A 25,487-nucleotide genomic window follows, 5' to 3' on the forward strand; every position below is an offset into this window, starting at 1 on the left:
TTCCATATGAATTTTATTTGTTCCAGTTCTGTGAAAAAAAATGTCATGGGTATTTTGATAGGAATTGCATTAAACCTATAGATTGCTTTGGGTAGGATGGCCATTTTAACAAATATTAATTCTTCCAATCCAAGAGCACAGTGTATCTTTCCATTTCTTTGTATCATCTTCAGTTTCATTCAGAATGCTTTATAGCTTTCAGAGTATAGGTCTTTCACCTCCTTGGTTAAGTTTATTTGTAGATAATTTATTCTTTTTAATGCAATTTTAAAGGGAGGTTTTTTTTTTCTTACTTTCTCTTTTTGATAGTTCATTATTAGTGTACAGAAAAGCAACAGATTTCTATGTATTAATCTTGTATCCTGCAACTTTGCCAAATTCACTTATTAGTTCTAATAGTTTTGGGGTGGAGACTTTAGGGTTTTCTGTATAAAGTAGCATGTCATCTGCAAATAGTGACAGTTTTACTTCTTTCCATCCAATTTGGATACTTTTATTTCTTTTCCTTGTCTGATTGCTGTGGCTAGGACTTCCAATACTATGTTAAATAGTGGAGAGAATGGGCATTCTTGTCTTGTTCCTGAATTTAGAGAAAAGGCTTTTAGCTTTTTACTGTTGAATATGATGTTAGCTGTGGGTTTGTCATAAATGGCCTTTATTGCATTGAGATATGTTCCTGCTATACCTAATTTGATGAGAGTTTTTATCATGAATGGATATTGAACTCTGTCAAATGCTTTTTCTGCATCTATTGAGATAATCGTGATTTTTGTCCTTCCTGTTGTTAATATGGTGTATCTCATTGATTGATTTGCAAATTTGAACCACCTTTGTGTCCCTGGAATAAATCCAACTTGAATAAATCCAACTTGATTATGGTATATGATCCTTTTTATATATTGTTGGATTCAGTTTGCTAATAGTTTGTTGAGGATTTTTGCATGTACATTCATCAAAGATACGGGCCTGTAATTTTCTTTTCTTGTAGCATCTTTTTGTGGTTTTGGTATTGGAGTAATCGTGGCATTGTAGAAAGAATTTGGGAGTGTTCCATCCTCTTAATTTTTCAGAATAGCTTGAGAAAGAGAGGTGTTAGTTCTTCTTTATATGCTTGGTAGAATTTCCCCGTGAAGCCATCCAGTCTTGCAGTTTTGTTTGCTGGGAGTGTTTTTTTTTTTTTTAATTACAAATTCAATTTCGCTACTAGTGATCAGTGGATTCAAATTGTCTGTTTCTTCTTGATTCAGTCTTAGCAGGTTGTATGTTTTTTGAAATTGGTCCATTTATTCTAGGTTGTCAATTTGTTGGCATATAACTATTCATAGTATTCTCTTATGATTTTTTGTATCTCTGTGGTATGGATGTCATTTCTCCTCTTTTCACTTCATATTTATTTGGGTCCTCTCTCTTCTTGGTGAGCCTGGCTAAAGGTTGATCAATTTTGTTTATATTTTCAAAAAAATAGTTCTTGGTTTCATAGATCTTTTCTATTGTTTTTTTATCTCTATTTTATTTATTTCCTCTCTGATCTTTATTATTTCCTTCATTCTGCTGACTTTGGGCTTTGTTCTTTTTTTTAGCATCTTTATTGGAGTATAATTGCTTTACAATGGTGTGTTAGTTTCTGCTGTACTGTTTGTTCTTTTTCTAATTCCTTTAGGTGGCATGATCGGTTGTTTATTTGAGATTTTTCTTGTTTCTTGAGGAAGGCCTGTATTGCTATAAACTTCCTTCTTTGAACTGCTTCTGCTACATCCCATAGATTTTGGAATGTTGTTTTTCCATTTTCCTTTGCCTCAAGGTATTTTCTGATTTCCTCTTTGATTTCTTCATTGACCTGTTGGGTTTTTAGTAGCATGTCATTTAGTTTCCATGTGTTTGTGATTTCCCCATTTTTCTTCCTGTCATTGATTTCTAGTTTCATACTGTTGTGGTCAGAAAAAATGCTTGATATAATTTCTATCCTCTTAAGTTTGTTGAGACTTGTTTTGAGGCCTAGCATGTGATCTATCCTGGAGAACATTCTGTGTGCACTTGAAAAGAATGTATATTGCTGTTTTTCATTGTAATGTCCTGTAGATATATATTAAGTCCAACTGGACTATTTTGTCATTTAAGACCACTGTTGCCTTATTGATTTTCTGCCTGGATGATCTGTCCATTGATGTGAGGTGGTAAAGTCCCCTACTATTATTTATTATTGTCAATATCTCCTTTTATGTCTGTTAGTCTTTGCTTTATATATTTAGGTGCTCCTGTATTGGGTACATATATGTTAACAAATGTAATATCCTCTTCTTGTATTGATCCCTTTATTATTATTATATAATATGCTTCTTTGTCTTTTGTTATAGCTTTTGTTTTAAAGTCTATTTTGTCTGATATGAGTATTGCTACCCCCGCTTTCTTTGCATGTTTCTGTTTGCATGAAACATCTTTTTCCATCCCCTCACTTTTATTCTATGTGTCTTTATCCCTGAAGTGAGTCTTCTGTAGGCAGCATATTGAAGGGTCTTGCTTTTTATCTAATCAGCCGCCCTATGTCTTTTGATCAGAGCATGTAGTCCATTGACATTTAAAGTAATTATTGATAAGTATGTACTTATTGCTATTTTATTACTTGTTTTCCACTTGTTTTTGTAGTTATTCTCTTTTCATTTCTTCTTCTTTTTGCTTCTTCCCTTGTGGTTTGAGGATTTTCTTTAGCAGTGTGCGTGTGTTCCTTTCTTTTTAGTTTTTGTGTATTTATTGTAGGTTTTTGATTTGTAGTTACCATGAGGTTCATATATGCTGACCTATAATTATATCTACTTGTTTTAAAGTAGTAGTCATTTAAGTTCAAACACATTCCAAAAGATCTACATTTTTTACTTCCCTGCCCTACATTTTTTTTTTTTTTTTTTTTTTTTTTTTTGCGGTACGCAGGCCTCTCACTGCTGTGGCCTCTCCCACTGCGGAGCACAGGCTCCGGACATGCAGGCCCAGCGGGCATGGCTCATGGGCCCAGCCGCTCCGCAGCATGTGGGATCCTCCCAGACCAGGGCACGAACCTGTGTCCCCTGCATCGGCAGGCGGACCCTCAACCACTGCGCCACCAGGGAAGCCCCATTTTGTGTTTTTTGATGTCATATTTTACATCTTCAATCTTATCCCTTTACTGTTTACTGAAGTTATAGTTGCTTTTACAATTTTTTGTTTTTTAATCTACATACTGGCTTATTTAAGTGTTTGATCCTCAATCCTTACTATATATTTGCCTTTCCTAGTGGGATTTTCCCTTTCCTATAGATTCTTACTTCTTTTTCATTTAGAGAAGACCCTTCAGATTTCTTTTATGGTAGGTTTAGTATTGATGAACTCTTTTAGTTTTTGCATATCTGAGAAGTTATTTATCTCTCCTTGTAAATGATAATCTTGATGGGTAGAGTATCCTAGGTTGCAGGTTTTTCCCTTTCAGCACTTTGAATATATTATGTCACTCCCTTCTGGCCTGCAAGGTTTCTGCAAAGAAATAGCTGATAGCCTTATGGGGGTTCCCTTGCATATGACTCGTTGTTTTCCTCTTGCTGCCTTTAGAATTCTCTTTTTATCTATAACTTTTGCCATTTTAATTATGATATGTCTTGGTGTGGGTCTGTTTGGGTTCATCTTGTTTGGGGCCCTCTGTGATTCCTGTACCTGGATATCTGTTTCCTTCTTCAGGTTTGGGGAGTTTGCAGGCATAATTTCTTCAAGTACATTTTTGGTCTGCTTTTCTCTCTCTTCTCCTTCTGGAACCCATATAATGCAAATGTTTGGATGCTTAGTGTCCCAGAGATCTCTTCAATTGCTTTAATTTTTAAAAATTTGTTTTTCTTTCTGCTGTTCTGATTGTGTGGTTTCCATTATTCTGTCTTCTAGATCACTTATGTGTTCCTCTGTATTACTTTGTCTGCTATTCATTCCTTCTAGTGTGTTTTTTATTTCAGCTGTTGAATTATTCATTTCTGATTGGGTTTTTTTTATATTTTCTAGTTCCTTGTTGAAATGGTCACTGTTTAGATCAATTCTTTTCCCTAATTCAGTTAACATTTTTATTACCAATGTTTTGAATTATGTGGTAAATCGTTTATTTCCGTTTCATTATTTATTTTTCAGGGGCTTTCTCTTGCTCTTTCAATTAAGAGTAGTTATTCTGCCTTTTCATTTTGCTTAACTTTCTTGCGTCTGTGATTTAGGTGAAACAGTTATCTATTGCAGTCTTGAAGGTGTATTTTTCTGTGGGACCATCTCTATACAGACTGTGTATGCCGGATGCCTTTGGTGGGAGAGCTGGATTTGATGTGAATGCAAGTCACATCATTCCTCAGGGTGTGCTGGCAGCTATCACCTTTGTAGCTGGTGTGGCTGGAGCTATAAGGGCTAGAGCTGGAGGTGGGTGTGAGGTGGGACTTCCTCTCTGCTCAGTGGCTGTCACCACCCTCTTGGGGGTGGGGCCTGAGCTAACTCTGTTCCCTTTAAGTGTGTATTTTTCCCTCTCCCCACACCAGGACCTTTGCCCCAGAGGAGGAGAGTGCTGAAGCAAGCACTGTGGCTCCACATAGCCTCAGGTGCAGATCCCCTTTGTTCCTCACAGCCTCTGCCACCCCTGCCCTGTTGTGGAACTGCCCTACAGGAAAGACGGTGCCTGTGTGAACTCTCCATGTATATTGGGAGGTTAGCTGTGGTGCAGCAGCCACTGTCAGAGATCTGGGGGGCTTCTGAGGCACTGCTTGAGTAAGAGCTAAGAGTAGCTCCACTCTGGGACTGGGTCACCTCTGTGTCCCATAGTTGAGTCTTTTCCTCGTCATGGGCACCCCAGATCCAGTCAGTGCTGTGGCATGGGTTGAGCGGGGCTAGAGTATTCACTGAGCTTGGGCTGGCGGGCACGGCAAGGCAGTCACGGGAAACCCAGCAGCTGCTAGGGCAGACCTCTCTCTGCCCTGCCTTAGGGGCAGTTCCCCATTGTCTCTCACAGCTGGTCACTGTCCCCAGCCTCAGCTGCTCCCACCCTGTTGTAGAACTGCTCCTCAGGGCAGGCAGGGCCCTTGTGGTCACTCTGTGTGTATTGGGGTGGGGGAGTGAGCTGTGGTGGGGTGGCTGCCATCAGAGATCTGGGTGGCTTCTGGGACGCTGCTTGAGGAAGTGTCAACAATGGCCACTGCTGCCCCACCCAGGCTCCACCCCACGACTCAGTCACCTCTGCATCCCATGGTCAAGTCTTTTCTCTGGTCGTGGCTACCCCAGATCCAATTGGAGTGCTGTGGCATGGAATGAGTGGGACGGAAGCATTGCTCGGTTCTTCAGGCTGAGGTGCATGGCTAGCTGGTCGTGGGAAAACCAGCCGCCTCAGAGCAGATCGATCTCTGCCCTGCCTCGGGGACAGCCAACGTGCATGCACTCTTCACAAGTGGAGTCCAGTCTTGTTTGTCTAGCTGTCCTCCAACCAGCCGAGGGGCCTTTGTCTCCTCCACAAAGAACCCCAGCTCTGGGACACCCAGTCTGTGGCTCAACCTGATCACTCCCCAGGGTGGGTGTCCACCCATGCGACCTCCCTTTTCCTCTGATTCCCCTCCCAGGGGCACGGGTCTCAACCTGATCACTTTTCTTCCCTTCCTACTGGATTATGTGTGGATCGTTCTTACAATCTTGGTTGTACAGGAGTGCTTCTGCCAGTTTCCAGGGTTTTTTTTTAAATTAATTAATTAATTTATTTATTTTTGGCTGCGTTGGGTCTTTGTTTCTGCGTGGGGGCTTTCTCTAGTTGCGGCGAGAGGGGGCTACTTTTCGTTGTGGTGCGTGGGCTTCTCGTTGTGGTGGCTTCTCTTGTGGAGCACGGGCTCTAGGGGCGTGGGCTTCAGTAGTTGTGGCTCTCGGGCTCTAGAGCGCAGGCTTATTAGTCGTGGCACAGGGGCTTAGTTGCTTCTCAGCATGTGGGATCTTCCCGGACCAGGGCTCGAACCCGTGTCCTCTGCATTGGCAGATGGATTCTTTTCTTTTTTATTTTAATTAATTAATTAATTTTTAATTTTTGTCTACGTTGGGTCTTCGTTGCTGCATGCGGGCTTTCTCTGGTTGCCGTGAGCGGGGGCTACTCTTCCTTGTGGTTCATGGGCTTCTCATTGCGGTGGCTTCTCTTGTTGCAGAGCATGGGCTCTTGGTGCACAGGCTTCAGTAGTTGTGGCACGTGGGCTTCAGTAGTTGTGGCTCACGGGCTCTAGAGTGCAGGCTCAGTAGTTGTGGCACATGGGCTTAGTTGCTCCATGGCATGTGGGATCTTCCCAGACCAGGGCTCGAACCCATGTCCCCTGCCTTGGCAAGTGGATTCTTAACCACTGCACCACCAGGGAAGTCCCTCCAGTTAGTTCTAGTGAGAATTATTCCACATGTAGATGTATTTTTTATGCTTTTGTGGGGGGAGGTGGGCTCCATGTCTTCTTACTCCACCATCTTGATCTCTTCTCTCTCACTTTCCTTTCTTATAGGACTTATTGTTGTTAGTTGTTTCCAGACCTATCCTCTCTACTAGATTAAAAGCTTTTGGAGGATGGAGGCTACATCTCAGTGATGTCTTATTCTCTGTGCTTAGCACATAGTAGGTACTCTGTAAAAATTTATGGAATGAGTATATTAATGTATATTCAGCCCTTACCATACCTGTCTGATGTGAACATTTTCTTATGTTTTTGAAGCTGTGACCTGACAGTACGTTAAATGTGTATGTATTAACCTAGTGAATATAACAAAAAGGAGACGGACTGACAGATATAGAGAACAAGCTAGTGGTTACTAGTAGGGAAGGGCAAGATAAGGGTCGGAGATTAAGAGGCGCAAACTACTATGTATAAAATATAAGCTACAAATACATATAATACAAAACAGGGAACATAGCCAACATTTTATAATAACTATAAATGGAATATAACCTTTAAAAATTGTGAATCACTGTGTTGTACACCTGAAACTTAAATAATATTGTACATCAACTATACCTCAGTTTTTTTAAAAATTCAAAAAATGTATCGCTGAGAAGGCAGTTTTGGAAGCAGCAGTATCCTGGAGTGCTTTTAGAATAGGGTGATCTACAAGGAAGATATGCTGTGGTGCCTCAGGCTTTTTCTGGCCCTGAGATTCTGTGACCTTTTGATTTCATTTTAGAGTGATTGTGTTGTTTGTGGGGCACAAACCCCACAGAATCTGGGAGCCTTGATGTACAAGTTTTGTTAAGCCCTATCAGAAAATCTTGTTTAAAATGATTTTTTCTTCATTTACTTGCAGTTTTACAAAATAATCCTTAGAAATATAGTCAATCACTGGAAAGCAAATTACTTATTTATTTATTTATTTGCGGTACGCGGGCCTCTCACTGTTGTGGCCTCTCCCATCGCGGAGCACAGGCTCAGCGGCCATGGCTCACGGGCCTAGCCACTCCGCGGCATGTGGTATCTTCCTGGACCGGGGCATGAACCCGTGTCCCCTGCATCGGCAGGTGGACTCTCAACCACTGCGCCACCAGGGAAGCTCCCTGGAAAGCAAATTATTAAAGTAAGTTATCAGCAAAAATGGCAGAATGAGGACTTCTGAAAATTCTACCCATAATAGAAATGACAAGAATTGGCAAAAATGATCAGAATCAACTTTTGCAGCACTCTGGAAATTAACCAAAGGCTTGCACCAATCTGGGGAGTATTTATTCATGAAAAACGGCTGCATTTTGGTAAGAATAGTAAGCTTTGTGGCGTTTTCACTTGCGCTATGCCCATCCTTTGCTCTCCAGCTCTGCAGTAGCCTTGAGAATCCACAGCCTGCAGCCATAGGGAAAGCCAGCAACCTGGTAGCCCCTGGAGGACGCAGAACACGGTTGGAGCTCCTGTCAAGCCTCATTTCTAGAGAATTGTCATTATTTGATCTGTCTGACAATTCCCCGGAAGACCCCACTTACAAGACTTGTATTTATTTGTCCTGACTTGGAGGTACAGAAAGCCTTCCCTGCCGGGGCTTTTTTGGAAAATTATTAGAGGCAATTGATTAACTTCACAGCTGTTTGAGGAGTAGATAACCAAAAAGTTTAAAAGGTAAAGCTAAGGAATAATATATCCACTGGGGCTTTGAAAAGTTCAGGCATATTCCTGGGAATATGGGAGGACCACATGCATGTTCAGGGCTATGTTCATTCCCAAGGCTGTGCGCATGCTCAGGAAAGACCTGAGAAGGCCCTCAGCTCTCACTCTGGCTATCCTCGAGCTCTGTACAAGCAGAAAGGGAAAACTAAGGCAGAGTTAATCAACTGCCTGGCTGACTGTTGAAGGCATGCCCCAACATGTACACAGAGCCACTTGGCCAAGACTGGGAGACTTTTTGGTTCCAGGAGTTTATGGAAACCTTTTTATGAATTATTAGTTGACTACGAAGCTAACCCAGCAGAGACTTCGGTGCAATAATTATTAAAGTAGAATGGAACAGAGTGAAGCCTATTGTCTATCGGACCTTGTAGAAGCTAATTCTTGGTCCACCAAGCTGCATATTTGCAGCTCTGCCTGTACAGTTCTATGTCTTTATAAACAGGCTGAAAGGGCAAGGAACTCATATGGGGCTGATGTCTTGTTTGTTAATTTTAAGACAAGACAAAAGTAGTTTTTGAAAATTTTTTTCCAAAGGATTGCCGTTAGTGAGAAGTGATTTGTTTGGAAATGCCATTTCACTTCTGCGCCCCAGCCACATCCCAGCTGGCTTCTTCGTCTCTTGGAGGTCTTCTTGTGGAAGACCAATTCTTCTCTCCTCCCCGGACTCCCATTTATATACTCTCCCTGTGTTACTGCCCTTTGCTTCTGTTAATCTCATCTTCTGTTCTGGCTTTTCATTTGTTTCATCCATGTAGCTTTCAATTCAGGCTGGCTATGGCCTGACACACTGCATTCTGGGAGTCTGTTTTCTAAGAGGAGAATCAGGCAGAATAGAGACTGTAATGCCCTTTCTGCTGGCCTTGGGGGGTGGTGTGGAAGAGCAAGAGGAAAATTCTTTGGCTACCATTTTGGTCAGAGCCATCTCAGATGAAGCAGTGCAGTTCTCACAGCCTTTAAGGGGCTGTACTAATTTGACCAGATAGCTGGGCAATGACTCACTGAGACAGGGTTGGCGATAGAAAAATGTTTCTTTTTTCAGCCAGTACTAAAAAAAGACCCAAGGCTTATATGCATACATGCTGTACATTCATCCAGTGCCACCCTTCCTCATCCCTACCAGGGGAATGCCAGAGAGGTTGCCCCTTTCCCACACTCCTCGCAAGCTACTTATTTCCTGACTTCTTTTTTCTCTTTTATATGCTACACTGGATGTTCATCTTAAGCTGATTTCTCTTGCCTGTGAGGGGTGTAGAGTAGGGTGGGGAGGTACACAGTGTGATTTATGCCACCTCAGTCCACCACCTCCTGGGGATGGCCTGACCTGGATGATCATTTTTAGCCTGCTGTTTCCTGGGCATGGGCCAGGGGCTGAGGCCAGTGGCAGAAAGGCTAAGACGGCACAAGCTCCCTGGCAGATTCGGCAGTGATGAGTTTTCACTGGGGAATGAAATGGCTGTCTCATTTCTAACTTCTTTAGGTTTGAAATACTGCCAAGGCTGTAACCCTAATGATTAAAACATCTTGAGGAGAAAGGCTACCTAAATCCCTGAAAGATTGGACTTCTGGAATGTGTTTCAAGAAAGGCAGTATCCCTGGGTAGCTGTGTTTCTAAAATTTTAACTTCAAACAAATTATAACTTCAATTTATACAAATTATACAAAGTATAACATCAGCCTCCAACCACGTAACCTGTTTTCATGATCAGATAAGACTCATTTATACTTAAGAACATTTATTTCTATGAAAACAGCATGCCTTAGAAAACAAAGCCAAAAGAAAGCAATTTGTCCTTTCAAGTGAGCTTAAACACATCCCACGATGCCATTTTTTATAGGAAACTATTCCCCTGCTGCTCTTAGGGACTGGTCTGGGAGAGTCCCTGCAGCTACTTGTATCTGCACAAAATGACCCCTACTCTGTCTGAGCTCCCCTCCCCATAGGGGCTGGGAGCCTCCAAGAGCTGAGAAGAGAAGGTGTGTGTTGAGTTGTCTCAGCTTTGAACTTGAAATATGATTTGTCATTGAAATAACACCATAAACTACGATATATACTAGCAATTTGATTTTTCTGGTTACAGGTTAAGATAGATTTTTCTGGGCTGGCTTGGAAACTTATTTACCTACAATATTCTTTCTCTCAGAAGATTACTTAAAGGGAACTTTTGCAATAAGACCCCTTCATAAATCAGTCTTGACTCTTTTAGCAGACCCTTTCTCCGCAGGTGGTACAAAAGTGAATATGAACATATCTCGCATTACATGGCCATAAGTTCTGAGACTGTGGCCTGTGAACTTATGAGATTTAATTGTATTTTGTTCAGTTGCTTTCTCTTGAGAGAGAGTCACTTGTGAATCCCAAGAACAAGTTATATTTATCGGCAGCTTCAAGATTCTTCTTTGCAGAAGTTATAAGTGAATAAAATGGTAAATGAAAGTACTGTTAAAACATCTGGTCTTCCAGCTAAAATATTACGTTTTCACTGTTGTATAGTCTTTCAGGCTTATCATAACCCCCTTCTAAGCCACTGGCCACTAGAAACCTCACAATATTCCCTGTGATGTGGACAGGGGTTAGGTATGCAGGTATTATTGTGCCACCTGCTACAGTCACACTAGGAGAAGCTGGAAAGTGACTATTTACAAAGAAAGCCCCATTGGAAAAAAAAAGTTTGACATAGCTGTGATCAAAAAATTATTCAGAGATGGTGCCACATGGGACCATGAGAAAGGGAAGGTCAAAATAGGTGGTCAAGAGGAAATCCCTCTACTAAAGAATTTTCAGGCCTTGTGAGTGTCTTTGTTCCTCAAGGAAAAGGATTTGCTTCCATTAAATTCTAGCCAGCCACCTTTTACCTTCAGGACAAAGGTAATAATCAGTAAACCAAAGAAGCAAGCCCTCTGTATTAAATTTTGCCTAAGTTTCTTTCTTTTTCTTTCAGTTTTATCCAAGTATGAAAACCAGATTACTATTTTCGCTGACTACCTAGAAGAATTTCCAGATACAGATGAGCTGGTATGGATCTTGGGGAAACAGCATCTTCTTAAAACCGGTAAGGTTTGGTAGCATTGGACTGTGAGAACCCAAATGAGGTGGGTGCCCAGGGTTAAGGTCCTATCCTGTTTTCCTCCTTGGGTTGATAAGGGTTAATGCTACTCCTAGGCGGATTTACCTGACAACCAGAGGAGTTTTAAGCCTCAGGCCCCTTGCTTGCATGCAAGGTCCCTTCTAAGGCCCTGAGAGGCCCTAGCAGCGTGTTCACAAGGTCATTGGTATTTGTACGATTTGAAAAAGTCATGTATTTTTGTTCTTTTCCTTAAAGGAGAACCCCCAGATTCTATAAGCCTCGGGTTTCAAAAAACATGGACCTGCTCCTGGTATCACTAACCAGTATCTAGTCTTTGATGACTGGGCTACATACTTCTCATTCCTCTCACGTCCTTTTCTATCTAGATGAAAAACACTGCCACCCAAGGGACTTCTAAACAGCCCATGGCTGTTTAGAAGTCAGCAACAATATCAGACACTGAGAAGTCTTATAGTTTTAGAGCTTTTGCTGACTGCAGCACTGTCTCCGTTTATTCTGATTTTGTATAGAACTTTTTACCCACTGCAACTAGAGGGAAAGGAGGCTTGGATTTTTCTTCTTTACCCTTACTCTCTTATAGATTGGGAAAGACCTTTTCACCTGAAACTGCTAACAACCCAGAACATAGATAAAGCCTGAACTTGGAGAGAGGCAGCTCTGATTTTTGTATCTGAGGAGAGATCCTCTTTGGAGGCCCTAGCATGGCGGGAGGGACAGAAGAAGCTGATCAAAAGGCAGGAGGGGGCACTTCCCTGGCAGCTCAGTGGTTAAGACTCTGCGCTTCCAATGCAGGGGGCGTGGGTTCAATCCCCGGCTGGGGGACTAGGATCCCACGTGCCACACGGCATGGCCAAAAAATTAAAAAAATTAAAAAAAAAAAAGGCAGGAGAGGAAGTTAGCATCTCTTAACTCCATCTGAGTCTGGCTTCATCCTTTTGATTGGAGAATCCTGAATAGTAGAGAGCACCTAGTGCTAGCAATTAGGAGACCTTTTGTATTCAGGCTCTTCTACCTTGGATAATTCACTTTCTCTTTCCACATCTTAACTCCTTTCACCAGTAGTTAACTGGAGGGGGACTGGAGATGATCTCTTCTAGTTCAGCATTCCATGACAACAGGGATCCCCAAGTTGCCATATATGCCCATTTTCTTTTTTTTAACATCTTTATTGGAGTATAATTGCTTTACAATGGTGTGTTAGTTTCTGCTTTATAACAAAGTGAATCAGCTATACATATACATATATCCCCATATCTCCTCCCTCTTGCATCTCCCTCCCACCCTCCCTATCCCACCCCTCTAGGTGGTCACAAAGCACCAAGCTGATCTCCCTATGCTATGCGGCTGCTTCCCACTAGCTATCTATTTTACATTTGGTAGTGTATATATGTCCATGCCACTCTCTCACTTTGTCCTAGCTTACCCTTCCCCCTCCCCGTGTCCTCAAGTACATTCTCTATGTCTGCGTCTTTATTCCTGTCCTGCCCCTAGGTTCTTCAGAACCATTTTTTTTTTAGATTCCATAATTATGTGTTAGCATATGGTATTTGTTTTTCTCTTTCTGACTTACTTCACTCTGTATGACAGTCTCTAGGTCCATCCACCTTGCTACAAATAACTCAATTTTGTTTCTTTTTATGGCTGAGTAATATTCCATTGTATATATGTGCCACATCTTCTTTATCCATTTCATCTGTCGATGGACACTTAGGTTGCTTCCATGTCCTCAAATATGCCCATTTTCAAATGTTAGGCTGGAAAAGGCCTTTCAAGGTGAAATTATTATTAAAATGTCTATACAACTTTTCCCCAGACTTTCTAGCATATAGGCAAGCTGGAAGACATAGAGAATATCAGAGGAAGGAGTGAGTGGCGTGAGCATTTGAGAGGAGGGAATATAATAACAGCTAACATTTACCTCAGGCTTACTGCATACTGTACCATGTAAGCTACTACTTTCCATGTAGTGTTATCTTGTTGAATACTCATAAGTCTATGAAGTAGGTACGATCATTCTCCCCATTTTACAGATGAGGAAACTGAAGCTTAGAGAGGTTAAGTGACAAGCCCACACAGTTGGTAAGTAGTAGAGTCAGGGTTCAAACCCGGGCAGAATATGGCTCCAGAAGTCTTGCTCTTAACCATTTTACGTCTGCTTCCCATAATGTGCTAGGCACCGGCAACATGAAGGGGAAGGAAAATCCAGACAGCTCAACTTTCTGATTTGTTCAAAGGAAAGGCAGGAGAAAAAATAGAGACTATTGGATAAAATTGAACTTCCTTTTCTTCTTTTAAAGTGCAATGGCTATAAGTTCTCTATAGAATACAAATATAGATGTGTTGTTGAGAAGGGGGAGAGAGAAGACTAAGAAAGACAGAACCACATCTAAGTACAGATGACATGTGGATGCCAGATTTGTGGCCATCGAAGTAAATTTATGCCATGAAATACAAGAAAGCATGCTTTGGAAAAAAATATACAAAAGCATTTGTGATGTTATACATCCATTTAGATTAAAAATGCCAGTTGCAGTAGGTAGTATTGATAAATTTCTTATACACTTAATTTGCTTAGCAGGGACATCTCCTTCATAGTTAAACATTTGTGTGTACCCCCCCCACATACACACACACACACACACACATACACACACACACACACACACACACACACACGACCCATCCCTAGTTTTAGATAACAGACAGTGGATGCTGATAAGAGATCCAACCAACCATCATCATTCAGGCAGGGGCTGATTGCCTTGTGAGCAGGTTATCCAGGATCCTTGCTTTTCCTAGTCCTTGTCTTTTGGTCATGTGACCCCAGTGTTAAGTACCTGTTGGGGCTTTGGCTCTCAGTGAGAAGGAGGCAGGAACCACTCAGCATCATTGTACTAGCCAGTAGCTCTGATCAAAACATAGGTAGGGGCTTCCCTGGTGGCACAGTGGTTGAGAGTCCGCCTGCCGATGCGGGGGACACGGGTTCATGCCCCCGTCTGGGAGGATCCCACGTGCTGCGGAGCGGCTGGTCCCGTGAGCCATGGCCGCTGAGCCTGTGCGTCCAGAGCCTGTGCTCCGCAACGGGAGAGGCCACAGCAGTGAGAGGCCCGCATACCGCAAAAAAACAAACAAACAAACAAAAATACATAGGTGGGGGGAAATGCTGAAATTATTTGGCTAAAATGAGATTGGGTTGCCTATGAATTTCCCTTAGCCTCATAACAATGGAATTGTCTGGTTATTTGAAATTGAGTTTGCTGCTGGCTCAGAAATCAAAGGCAGATATCTTCAGATGGGATACGATGATTTAATTTTAATTTCACATTTAATTACAGAAAAATCTAAGCTGTTGTCTGATATAAGTGCTCGTCTGTGGTTTACATACAGAAGGAAATTTTCACCAATTGGTAGGTATATCATTTATTATACCGTGCTTTCTTCTTTGTAGATAGCTTTCCTGAGGTTACCAGTGACATCATGGAAACCTCAGAACTAACAGCTCACTATGGCGAAGAATTTAATGTGGCGGAGTAGTTAAGTCTTATGCTTCATCCAGAAATCTCATTGCCGACGTGCCTCATCGTGTATGGTTCCATGGTGTTAATGTGTAATGCCAGTATACTTTTGAGCCCAACCACCTCCAAGTGTTCAGGCACTTAGAAGTGTTACTTGTTTTAATTCTAAGAGCAAGGCAAAAGTCAAGCTTTTAATTTGGACAGTATCTATTAAATTATAATCCACTGCTTTGTGGAGATATTTGATTACTAAAGATGGCTGTACCTTGAAGGAAAGAAAATAATTCCTTTGCTTTTTTTTTCCCTGTGAGATGAAAACATCTTGCCACTGGGAGATGAATTATAATGGACTTGCTTGGAACTAATTCTAGTCAGTTAAGAGTACCAGCTGCTGTCTAGAAAAAAGGACAGTTCAATGAGCTAAGTGAATAGCATCCCTCCAGAGAAAATTTGTGAAATGTTTGCAAGTAGGGTGACCTCTTCCTAGTCTCGTGGTACTGTAGGAAAGGATCACCAAACTCAAATGGTGGAAGCTATTCTAAGAGGAAACCTGTCTGACTAATTTTGGTCCAGGACTGGACCTAGTAACTGGAGTGAAATAAACCTTTCTGATAAGTACAAACAGTGAAGTTCACACAGACATTTTTTTTTTTTTTTGCTCTCCACAGGAAGTACCTGAGCAAAATACGCAAAAGAACAATCTTTAGTACCCAGTGATTCTAAACTGTTAAACTTTTTTCTGGGTGAAGAGATCTTTGCAAGATTTGAAAACATTTGCAGTTCAACTCTGACAATGTTTTGGAAGAGATGATCTTTTTTTTATGTGGGCTTCCTTGCATCTTTTCCATACTAATCTGGCCCATAATCCCACCATTAGCAAGAGCCAAAGGACTCCCCTTCCAGCTCACAAATTGGCTCAACCTTCCCCATCTTGCTGTAGCAACTCTCCTTCAGTCCCCACAACAAAAGGAAAGGAGCGGCCACCTTGGCCCACTTATCTTACGTGGTTGATGACCCCCTTTACAGTTAGTCTTGTGAGACCATGCTTACAGCATACTTTTCCACTTCCATGTTGGGAAATGAAGCAATGAAAGCAGAATGTCTCTTCCACCATCCAAGTTATCTCATTTCACTGGTACCTTGAAAAAGGATACTGAGCTCACCCTGGCCACGTTTATGGGATTTTTGTTACATCAAGTGTTCTTAAAATGGAACCCGTTGCCTTATTAACTGGCTTTGTGCCTTTTAAAAAGGTAGTACATTTCTAATTTATTAGTGGTATTTTTAATTATGACCATACTCATAACACCAGATATTTACATCATCCTGAGTGGGTTGTAGAACACTTTTATACTCTCTCTTTTAATTCTTACAATATCCACTAGTAGTAGGCAAGGCATGTGCTATTATCCCCAGTCTACAGATGAGACTGGTCTTCTGATGCCTAATCTAGGACTCTTTCCTCTATTTCACATTCTCCCTCTTACTGTTCAGACCTTCATAATGTATATTTAGAACAGTCAAGAGCCTTCCAGATCTCCTTGACCATTTTGATAATCAAGTTTGGTAGCATTTATTCCTTAACTAAGGTAAGATTGCCCTCCCCGAGAAGTGAGTTGTGAAAAGTCAGGTTCGGTCAAGCAGATGATGACATGGCATGGACTAAGTGTTGGTAGTCATACATGTTAGTCATATACCAAAACTGTACACATACCTGGATGTCTCTAGGCAGAAAACATAAGGGGCAGGTTTTGTTCATTTGTTTGTTTTCCTTTGGCCATAGAACCTGTTTTGGTTAACTCAGCATTATCTTTGCAAGTTGCACCCTGTAACAAACCCTGTTTGATGTTTGACTATATCTCTTGCCTCTCTATTCCGAGTATGTGTGCCTGTCTGTCTTGTATGATTCCCAAATATGCTGATGTTTCGGGAAAGGGCAGTTCAAGGAACTCATATTCATTCCCATCCATTTTGCCAACAGGGGGAACGGGCCCTTCGTCAGACGCCGGCTGGGGATGTATGCTACGCTGTGGACAGATGATGCTGGCTCAAGCCCTTATCTGCAGACACTTGGGCAGGGGTGAGTTAAATTTGTTCTGGAAACTGCCTCGGAGACCTCTGCAGTCGCACTTGCTGCTGGTAGTTTAGCACTGGTGCCGAGGGAACAGAGCTGCAGGTCCTGAAGTGCTCTCTGCAAGTCCAAGTAGTGGGGCTGACAAGTTGACAAAACCTCTCGTGAGAAGAAAACAGCCGGCATTTCCTTGTGACTCACCAAGCTGGAGACATATTTTCCTGGGGCAGATGAACGCTGAGGCAGGTGTATCATTTAGAGTTTCCATCTTCACTATTGTTCGCATGAGTCCTTAAACAGGTCAGATAACAAAGGGAGCAGGAAGAAGGGTGTGGTGGTAAGTCTGTTTTTTGACCTCATTTAAAATATCTGCCTAGTGAAGGATGTCAGTGACCTAAAGGAAGTGCCTAATGAGGGAGATATTTTGGTTTGGGTTCACTGATGATGTCCATTCGATGATGAAGAAATCCTTAAATCAGCTTCCTCAGGAGGCTGCTTCATTAAGAACCTTCCAGTAATCACTGCTGGAACTCTCGAGTCTTGCTTTCTTAAGACATGCGTGTGCTTCCCTGTCGGCATCTGTAGGCTGACCTTGGGTAGATGCCAGTTCAGGCACTTGGGTGAAAGTCTGGTTTGCCTTGGGGATGAGGGAGTGAAAGAACACCTTGGATGAGATTGGGCTGCTGAACTCATCGGCTTTTGCTCCTTGAGATTCAGAGGTACAAAAACATCGCTCCCTGTCCGGGACTACGCAACCTCACACATCTTCCTGCGGTTCCCAGAGAAGATTGGGGAAGAGGCTGGGGAGAGTTTAGGGCTTCGTGCCTTCTTTTCAGGGTTTAGGATGTCCTGTGCCTGTGTTTCCTGGGTAGTATCATAATTTCTGTTTTACAGATGAGGAAACTGAGGCTCAGGAAGTAAGGTAACTTGCCCTGGGTCAAACAGCAAGAAGGCATCGATTTGGGAATAGAATGCAGGTCTTCTGTCTCCTTGTCCAGTGATTTCTCTACTGTACACATACTTCTTGGAGCAGATTGTTCTTACTGTTTAACTTTCTCATTTATGAAACACCTCAAGATGATTCTTCTGGAAGTGAATTTTGTGGAAAGCAAACTGGGGGAAAAAACCCACAGTCAGCAATCTCAATTGTCTTAATATAAAAGCAAGTAGCAGGAAGAATGTGTAAATAGATCTTGTAGCTAAGACGAATGAGAAGATGTAATTTTATAAAGAAATATTTTGGAGTGTTTCCTATTTGGTTATTTTACAGTTGAGGTGGGGTGTTCACTTATCACTGTCATCAGTAAATATTTAGTGGTACTTAGAAGCCAGCCAATCAGGGTTTCCCCCAGACTTGGACAGTTTGGTAGCTGATGAAAAACATTTGGGTGTTCTTCACCCTTTGAAGACTGCTGGATACGAAGTTTAAAACTTTGGTTTCAGAAATACTAGAAGCGAAGAGAACTAAAGACTCTGGAGATAGTGGCCTTTGGCTTCAAGTAGATTTCAGTTGTGAATTCAAATGCTCTCTAAAACCTCAGGAGAGAAACTTCTGTCTTGGAAGGAAACTAAGTCTCAGAAATCTGTCCCATTAGACAGAGTTCCTAGAGCTGAGGGAATGGGAATAGTGCGTCCTGTCCACAGCAGTGACAACGAGAGTTTTTGCAGTTGTCCTCAGTAAGCGATAAGCAGCCCCTATCGGATTTGGGGGGGCTGTGCCTGAGGCACAGATGGGATCCCCACAGAGGTACTTATTTTAGTTTTGGTCATAAGGAAACCTGGAACACCTGATAACAAAGGTACTTGTTTTTCCAAAACTCATCGTGGCCTTTTTAAAAGGTTGTGTAAAAATGGCAGCATGCATTTAAAAAAAAAAGCTTCCTTAGTTGCAAATTGTGTGTATTCCCCTGGGAATAGGTGTGTGTCAGAAGAGCACTTCCCCCCGTGAGACTCTGTGGGCAATGCTGCCAAAATATACGAACCAAAGCCATTGCTGTCTGTGTGGACATGAGACATAACAGCGTCTGGGTGAGACACGGATATACTGCCAGGTTTTGTGGTGACCTCCTGTTCACTGAGTAGCTGACCAGAAAGGCCTTGTGACACTGTCTTCATGTAATATTTATACAACTCAAGCTCGTGGGCTAAGTCAATTCCTTGGTCAACTTCTTGTTTTGCTTTTACTTTATACCCAGTGAGTCTTTGAAAGAAATCAGTTTCCAGATGTCTTGGTCATCAACATTAAAGATCCTTAGGAATGTTCTGACCTGATCGCTCCCACCTTCTACATGTGACTCTTTTGTTTTCCTTCTAACCTCGTAGTCCCAGTAAGAGTGCAGAGATAACAAGCAGTTATAAAAATGATTTTAACTCATTTTTTCTTTTTCCTAAAAAGACTGGAACTGGGAGAGACAGAAAGAACAACCCAAAGAATACCAACGAATCCTACAGTGCTTCCTAGATAGAAAAGACTGTTGCTACTCTATCCATCAAATGGGTAAGGTCACATGAGTAGTTTAAAGGCTGTCTCTCTGTTCTGTAGTTCAATTAAGAGGAAAGGAACATTGTATGTGAAATTCAGCTTACATTGCTGTACTTGCTTTTCTTGTTCCCTGCTTTATATGTGGCTCTACTAAGTCACCCCATCTACTTATTTATGCAAAAAATTAGGAGTTGGTGGTTTGCTAACCTGTTTATTATTTTTCCACATAAAAACAGCACAGATGGGTGTAGGAGAAGGGAAATCAATTGGCGAATGGTTTGGACCAAATACAGTTGCACAGGTGTTAAAGTAAGTAAAAGAGTCTGTCATGCGCCTTATGCTACCATCTCCTATGCCTCCCTCCACCAACTCAACATCCCATCAACCCAGCTGTTCCTGCCATCCCACTAAGCCACCAAGCATCTGTACCATTTTGCTCAGATAGTTCTTTGAAATGTATAATGTGTGTGGGCAACTGTCTTGGTAAATCACAGTTATAGTCATTGGTATCAGTCTATGGGGAGGCCCCTCAGGACTCATTCTGTATCCCACTTGTAGATTGGTGCTCACGTGCTCAGCCGTCAGCCTGAGGGTCACTTTGAAGCCAAAGGGTTTGCACTAAGTGGGGAAGCCTGAGCCAGCCTAGGCAAGACACAGACTCCCACCCTGTATGGTATATAAAAAAAAAATTCTTCACTGATTCATTCAACATTTACTGGGTGGCTCTGTTGCCCTAAGTACTGAGTGCACAGAAATAAACTAGGTGTAGTTCTTGCTTCAAGGACCTCACCACCTATTAGAGGAGACAAACCTCAAGGGAGTCTTAGAATCAGTTTGTCATCTCTTAGGAGACTCAAGGTACCCCAGCATGGTACTTTCACAATTGTCCTGTTAAGTCTCAGAATTCACCTCCCACAGCAAGAGGTGACATGGAGAGGCCAGGACCAATGCTTTGGAAATGAATGGGGTGAGTGGCATCAGCACCTACACCTGCAGGCCACCTCACCTATTGTCACTCTCCTTTCTGACAACCTATCACCAAATGGGAACTCCATGAGGGCAGAGATTGTATTTGCCTCGTTCACTCCTGTAATATTAGCACATGAAACTGCCTGGCACATGTAAGTGCTCAATAAATACTCGATGAATGAATGAATGAAAATGGCAGATAGAATCTGGGGCTGGATTTAGGCATCAGAAAATTGAAACCGTCTAGCCTCCTTTGGTAGCTACTTCAATTCCTGGCTCTCTGGCGTGTGATGATGGGACCTGCTCCATGCAAAATACAGATGGGGCACTGTTTCAATTATTAGCCAACCTTCAATGAACTGGAATGCTTTGTAAATGTGCTTTTGAGGGGAGTAGTCTGGACTTCCTGGGGACCCAAGTGAAACCTGTATCTTTGCATTACTCTGCTAACAGTGCAGCCTCTCTGAGACCACTTTCTTACCTTGGTCCGTAGTGGTTTTTGGGGTGTTGATCTGCTGAGTGAGGATCTGGTGGTATTTCGGGAACCACTGTAGGAACCCAGGACATAAAGTGAAGAAGATTAGAATGGCTGTGCCGAGCCCCAAGCCTAGCTTGATATGGTTGGTTTATAAATGACATCCCTCAGAATTTGCTTCTTTCTTCTAAATTTTGAGCTTCCCACAACAAGCAAATGGAAACATACATTTTTAAAGAACTTAAGTGGGTTCTGAGTCATCGTGATTGTTATTAACAACAGTAGATGATGGTGATGTCGTCATTATTATTTTGGGGGAAAGATACTACATTAAATGAAATTAAAATATAATGGTAATTAACCTCTTCTTGAGAGTTACTTTGGTCTGGGAGAGAATGTGTCTTTTGTTTTGTTTTGTTTTGTTTTGTTTCGTCGGCCATTGAGACTGGGCTTTACTGCAGAATTCCAGAGTAGCCAGGGTAAACATGTCTTCTTCATACTGGCAAGAGGAGAAAGAAATAAGGGAGAGATAGACAAGGTACTTTACTCAGACATCAGATAATCTCTCTTTTAAAGGGGTTTTCTTTCTAGTCTCCTCTGAAGTCATGCACTTCAGCATGCTCTGTCTTCAGCTGTTGACCAGCAAGGCCCGGCACTGAAGCCATCTGTGGCCCAAGTCTCCTGGGACAGCATCCTTACCGCATGTGGGAAGGGACAGAAGAGATCACCTCTCTCTCTCTCTCTCCCCCCTCCCTGGATTTCCCTAGAACTTATTGTTTGTATTATGTATGCTTCTAAACAAATATATATATGTGTATATTAATAACAGTTTTCTTTTTTTGAAAGAAGGAGTAAGTCAGAATGTCTCTTATTTAAGAAAAGAAAACAAAATCTCTTGGGAGAAGATGCACTGGTAACCTATCTCTCTCGCCCAGTAGGAGTAACATTATTTAGCAAGGCAGCCTTTTGCATTTTGTAAAGCAGGCCTTATGTTTGAGGTGCGGAAACAGTGCCTCTGGCATTCTCAAGGTCCCTGGACATAGAATGTTCCAGAGCTCAGTCAAGGGAGCCAGACCTGACCTGAATCCCAACTTCTCTGTGGCTCAGTGTTCAGTAACTTCAGGAACGCTGGGCATACATAGGTTGTACTGCTTCCTGCCGAGATGTCCACCTTCCCCAATTGTGACTTCATTGTATGTTGCTTTGCAGAAAACTTGCTTTATTTGATGAATGGAATTCCTTGGCTGTTTATGTTTCAATGGATAACACCGTGGTTATTGAAGATATCAGTGAGTCCCGGGCCAGTTTACATTCTCGGGTGGCTGGGTGATGCGGTTCTTCCTCACCATTCAGAATGTGTGTGGGGCGTGGTGGGAGAGAAAGACAGAAAGCGAGGGAGAAAAAGAGAAAGGAGATACATACACACCCCCATTCCCCCACCCCACGACTCTCTGGCCTGCCCATCTAGCAGGACAGGGGAGCACCGGGCTCCGGTTAATCATTCCCTGTGCCCCTTCTTCTCTTCCCTTTCAGCTTTCTGAAAGGGAGAAAACAATTAGAGGATCTCTGCTGCCCCTCAGTGAGGCACCAGACCCTTTCCCTGCAGGACTCCCCAAGTGCGGGTAATCCGTTAAACCACTGACAGGTCTTCTGTGGCAGCCCCCCTGTGCTCCCTGCCACGGGGTTAGAGGGACCAACAGATACAGTCCCTGTTTCCAAGGCCCTGGCAGTCTGGTTGAGAAATGAGATTCTCCCAGTGAGCCCATAATATCTGACAAGAGGTAAGTGAGTGTTCAGTTGCCAGAAGGAGGAGAAGTAAGGGCTGGAGGAGTGGCCTGGGCTTCCTGTAGGAGGTCGGGCAGCAGGGCCCCGGTGGCCGGGGGAAGGGCCTTCCAGGCAGCGGCTGTCATGTGAGATCTCCTTTGGTTTTGCCCTTGGCACATCTCCTAGGGCTGGATGCCCCTTATTTACCCAGCTCTCTCGTCTTCTGTTTCTAGAAAAAATGTGCCACACCCTCCCCTTGAGTGCTGAAACAGCTGCCGAGAGCCCCCCTGAGTCTCTGAATGCTTCGACCCAGAGTAAGGGCCCCTCTGCCTGCTCTCCAGCCTGGAAACCCTTGCTGCTCATTGTGCCCCTCCGCCTGGGCATAAACCAAATCAATCCTGTCTATGTCGACGCCTTCAAAGTAAGTCGCACCTTTCCCCAAGCCGCTTGCTGCCCGCCCATCCCACCGCCATGTGAGCACGGAGATCCGTGAGCAGCAGTCCACACATGAGCTGAGAATCTTGCGTTCTCTTTCCCTCCAGGAGTGTTTTAAGATGCCACAGTCTTTAGGGGCATTAGGAGGAAAACCAAATAACGCCTATTATTTCATAGGATTCTTAGGTAAGAAAAGAGGAATCACAAGTAAGTCATCATGGGCTAGGGGAGGGTGGGCAGAAGGTCTGCACGGGAGACCAGGCAATTCCAGTTTTAGGGGGCCCTCACCTAGCCTGGAGATGCTGTGGCCTCTGGGCAGCTCATCTTGTCTCTGGCCTGGAGAGTAGTGTTTACCTGTGCCTGACAGAGAGCAGATCCCCCTTCAGTGCCTCTGCTTCATTGCCTCTTAACAAGATGGTTCCGTGGCTGCTTTCCCACTGGACGGCCCCAAGGTCATAGCATTGCTTCAGCACCTGTCTCTCTTTCCTGTGGCGCCCAGGGTGGCAGGGCTTCACTCCCCTGGCCTTGCCGATACCCCTCTTACTGGGGCTCGGGCGTTCAGGCTAGGAGCCGTCCTCGGGCTTCCTAGGCTCATGCAGCTTGGGTTGCTAGCTTATCGTTCAGAGCCCTGACTCTGGTGAGAATAAGAGGAGGCGAAGACAGAGGTATCCCTTTCCTGATACTGGAGGCTAAGCCTTAAAACGACTAACCTCCTAATGTAGATCCTGATGAGCAGCCCGGCATTACCTGCCTCAGTAGATGCCTCTGGAAACCCAGCCACTCACTAGCTGTGACCAGAGACATTTAAGGCCCTTGGCACACAACGGGAGCTAGCCCGGTGCTTCTCAAACTTTAATGTGCACATGAATCACCTTGAGAGCCTATTATAATGTGGGTTCAGCAGTTCTGGGGTGGAGCCTGAGAGCCTGCATTTCTAACTAGGTAGTGCCGGTGCTGCTGGTGCCACACTTTGAGTACCAAGGGCCTAGACACCTGCTTAGTGCTGCAGAGTAAGGGAGTGATGCGGTGAGGGAAGTGGGATACGGGACACCTCTCGCAGGAGTGGGCTTCGAGGAAGCTATGAGCTTAGAGTGCAAGGGAGAGCCAGAGCAGGCGTGGGGAACGGCCTGAGGCATGTGCAGAGGACTGAGTGAGATGGGCTTGGTCACCTCCCCACTCATCTCCTCCTCGGAGATTCATGGAGGTGGGGTGGGTGGAAACAGACCCAGCCCTGTATGTGGTCAGTCTCCCACTGGCTAGCTAGCTGTGTGCCAGCAGGAAAAGAGCGTCAGCTCTTTCAGTCTCAAGTTCCCTTTATGGAAGATAGGGCTGACCCCCAGCTCACCATGTTGTCCCCTCACAGGAAAGCACTCAGCAAAAAGAGCCAGCCTGACCCCAGCGCCTCTTTCCTCTGCTCGCTCTTTTTTTTTTTTTTTTTTTAACATCTTTATTGGGGTATAATTGCTTTACAATGGTGTGTTAGTTTCTGCTTTATAACAAAGTGAATCAGTCATACATAAACATATGTTCCCATATGTCTTCCCTGTTGCGTCTCCCTCCCTCCCACCCTCCCCATCCCACCCCTCCAGGCTGTCACAAAGCACCGAGCCAATATCCCTGTGCCTTGCGGCTGCTTCCCACTAGCTATCTACCTTACTGCGTTTGTTAGTGTGTATATGCCCATGACTCTCTCTCGCCCTGTCACAGCTCACCCTTCCCCCTCCCCATATCCTCAAGTCCGTTCTCTAAGAGGTCTGTGTCTTTATTCCTGCTTTACCCCTAGGTTCTTCATGACATTTTTTTCTTAAATTCCATATATATGTGTTAGCATACGGTATTTGTCTTTTTCTTTCTGACTTACTTCACTCTGTATGACAGACTCTAGGTCTATCCACCTCATTACAAATAGCTCAATTTCGTTTCTTTTTATGGCTGAGTAATATTCCATTGTATATATGTGCCACATCTTCTTTATCCATTCATCTGATGACGGGCACTTAGGTTGTTTCCATCTCCGGGCTATTGTAAATAGAGCTGCAATGAACATTTTGGTACATGACTCTTTTTGAATTTTGGTTTTCTCAGGGTATATGCCCAGTAGTGGGATTGCTGGGTCATATGGTAGTTCTATTTGTAGTTTTTTAAGGAACCTCCATACTGTTCTCCATAGTGGCTGAACCAATTCACATTCCCACCAGCAGTGCAAGAGGGTTCCCTTTTCTCCACACCCTCTCCAGCATTTATTGTTTGTAGATTTTTTGATGATGGCCATTCTGACTGGTGTGAGATGATATCTCATTGTAGTTTTGATTTGCATTTCTCTAATGATTAATGATGTTGAGCATTCTTTCATGTGTTTGTTGGCAGTCTGTATATCTTCTTTGGAGAAATGTCTATTTAGGTCTTCTGCCCATTTTTGGATTGGGGTTTATTCCAGGAATGCAAGGATTCTTCAATATACGCAAATCTATCAATGTGATAAACCATATTAACAAATTGAAGGAGAAAAACCATATGATCATCTCAATAGATGCAGAGAAAGCTTTTGA

At 43.2% G+C, this 25,487-nt stretch overlaps 1 protein-coding gene across 4 annotated transcripts in view; it reads left to right on the forward strand.

The window, feature by feature from the left end:
* Window positions 1–25,487, forward strand: part of ATG4A (autophagy related 4A cysteine peptidase) — a 67,794-nt gene that overhangs the window by 26,994 nt on the left and 15,313 nt on the right. For all 4 annotated transcript variants that reach the window (XM_027089502.1, XM_027089503.1, XM_027089504.1 and 1 more), the window contains 8 exons: window positions 11,081–11,191; window positions 14,563–14,634; window positions 16,724–16,822; window positions 19,209–19,310; window positions 19,532–19,604; window positions 21,949–22,028; window positions 22,737–22,924; window positions 23,046–23,124. In XM_027089502.1, the coding sequence (XP_026945303.1) occupies window positions 11,081–11,191; window positions 14,563–14,634; window positions 16,724–16,822; window positions 19,209–19,310; window positions 19,532–19,604; window positions 21,949–22,028; window positions 22,737–22,924; window positions 23,046–23,124 (804 nt within the window). The remainder of the gene's footprint in view (window positions 1–11,080; window positions 11,192–14,562; window positions 14,635–16,723; window positions 16,823–19,208; window positions 19,311–19,531; window positions 19,605–21,948; window positions 22,029–22,736; window positions 22,925–23,045; window positions 23,125–25,487) is intronic.

This window comes from Aethalodelphis obliquidens, unplaced genomic scaffold, assembly GCF_003676395.1.
Source record: "Aethalodelphis obliquidens isolate GAN/ISIS:26980383/991018 unplaced genomic scaffold, ASM367639v1 scaffold66, whole genome shotgun sequence".
NCBI lineage: Eukaryota > Metazoa > Chordata > Mammalia > Artiodactyla > Delphinidae > Aethalodelphis > Aethalodelphis obliquidens.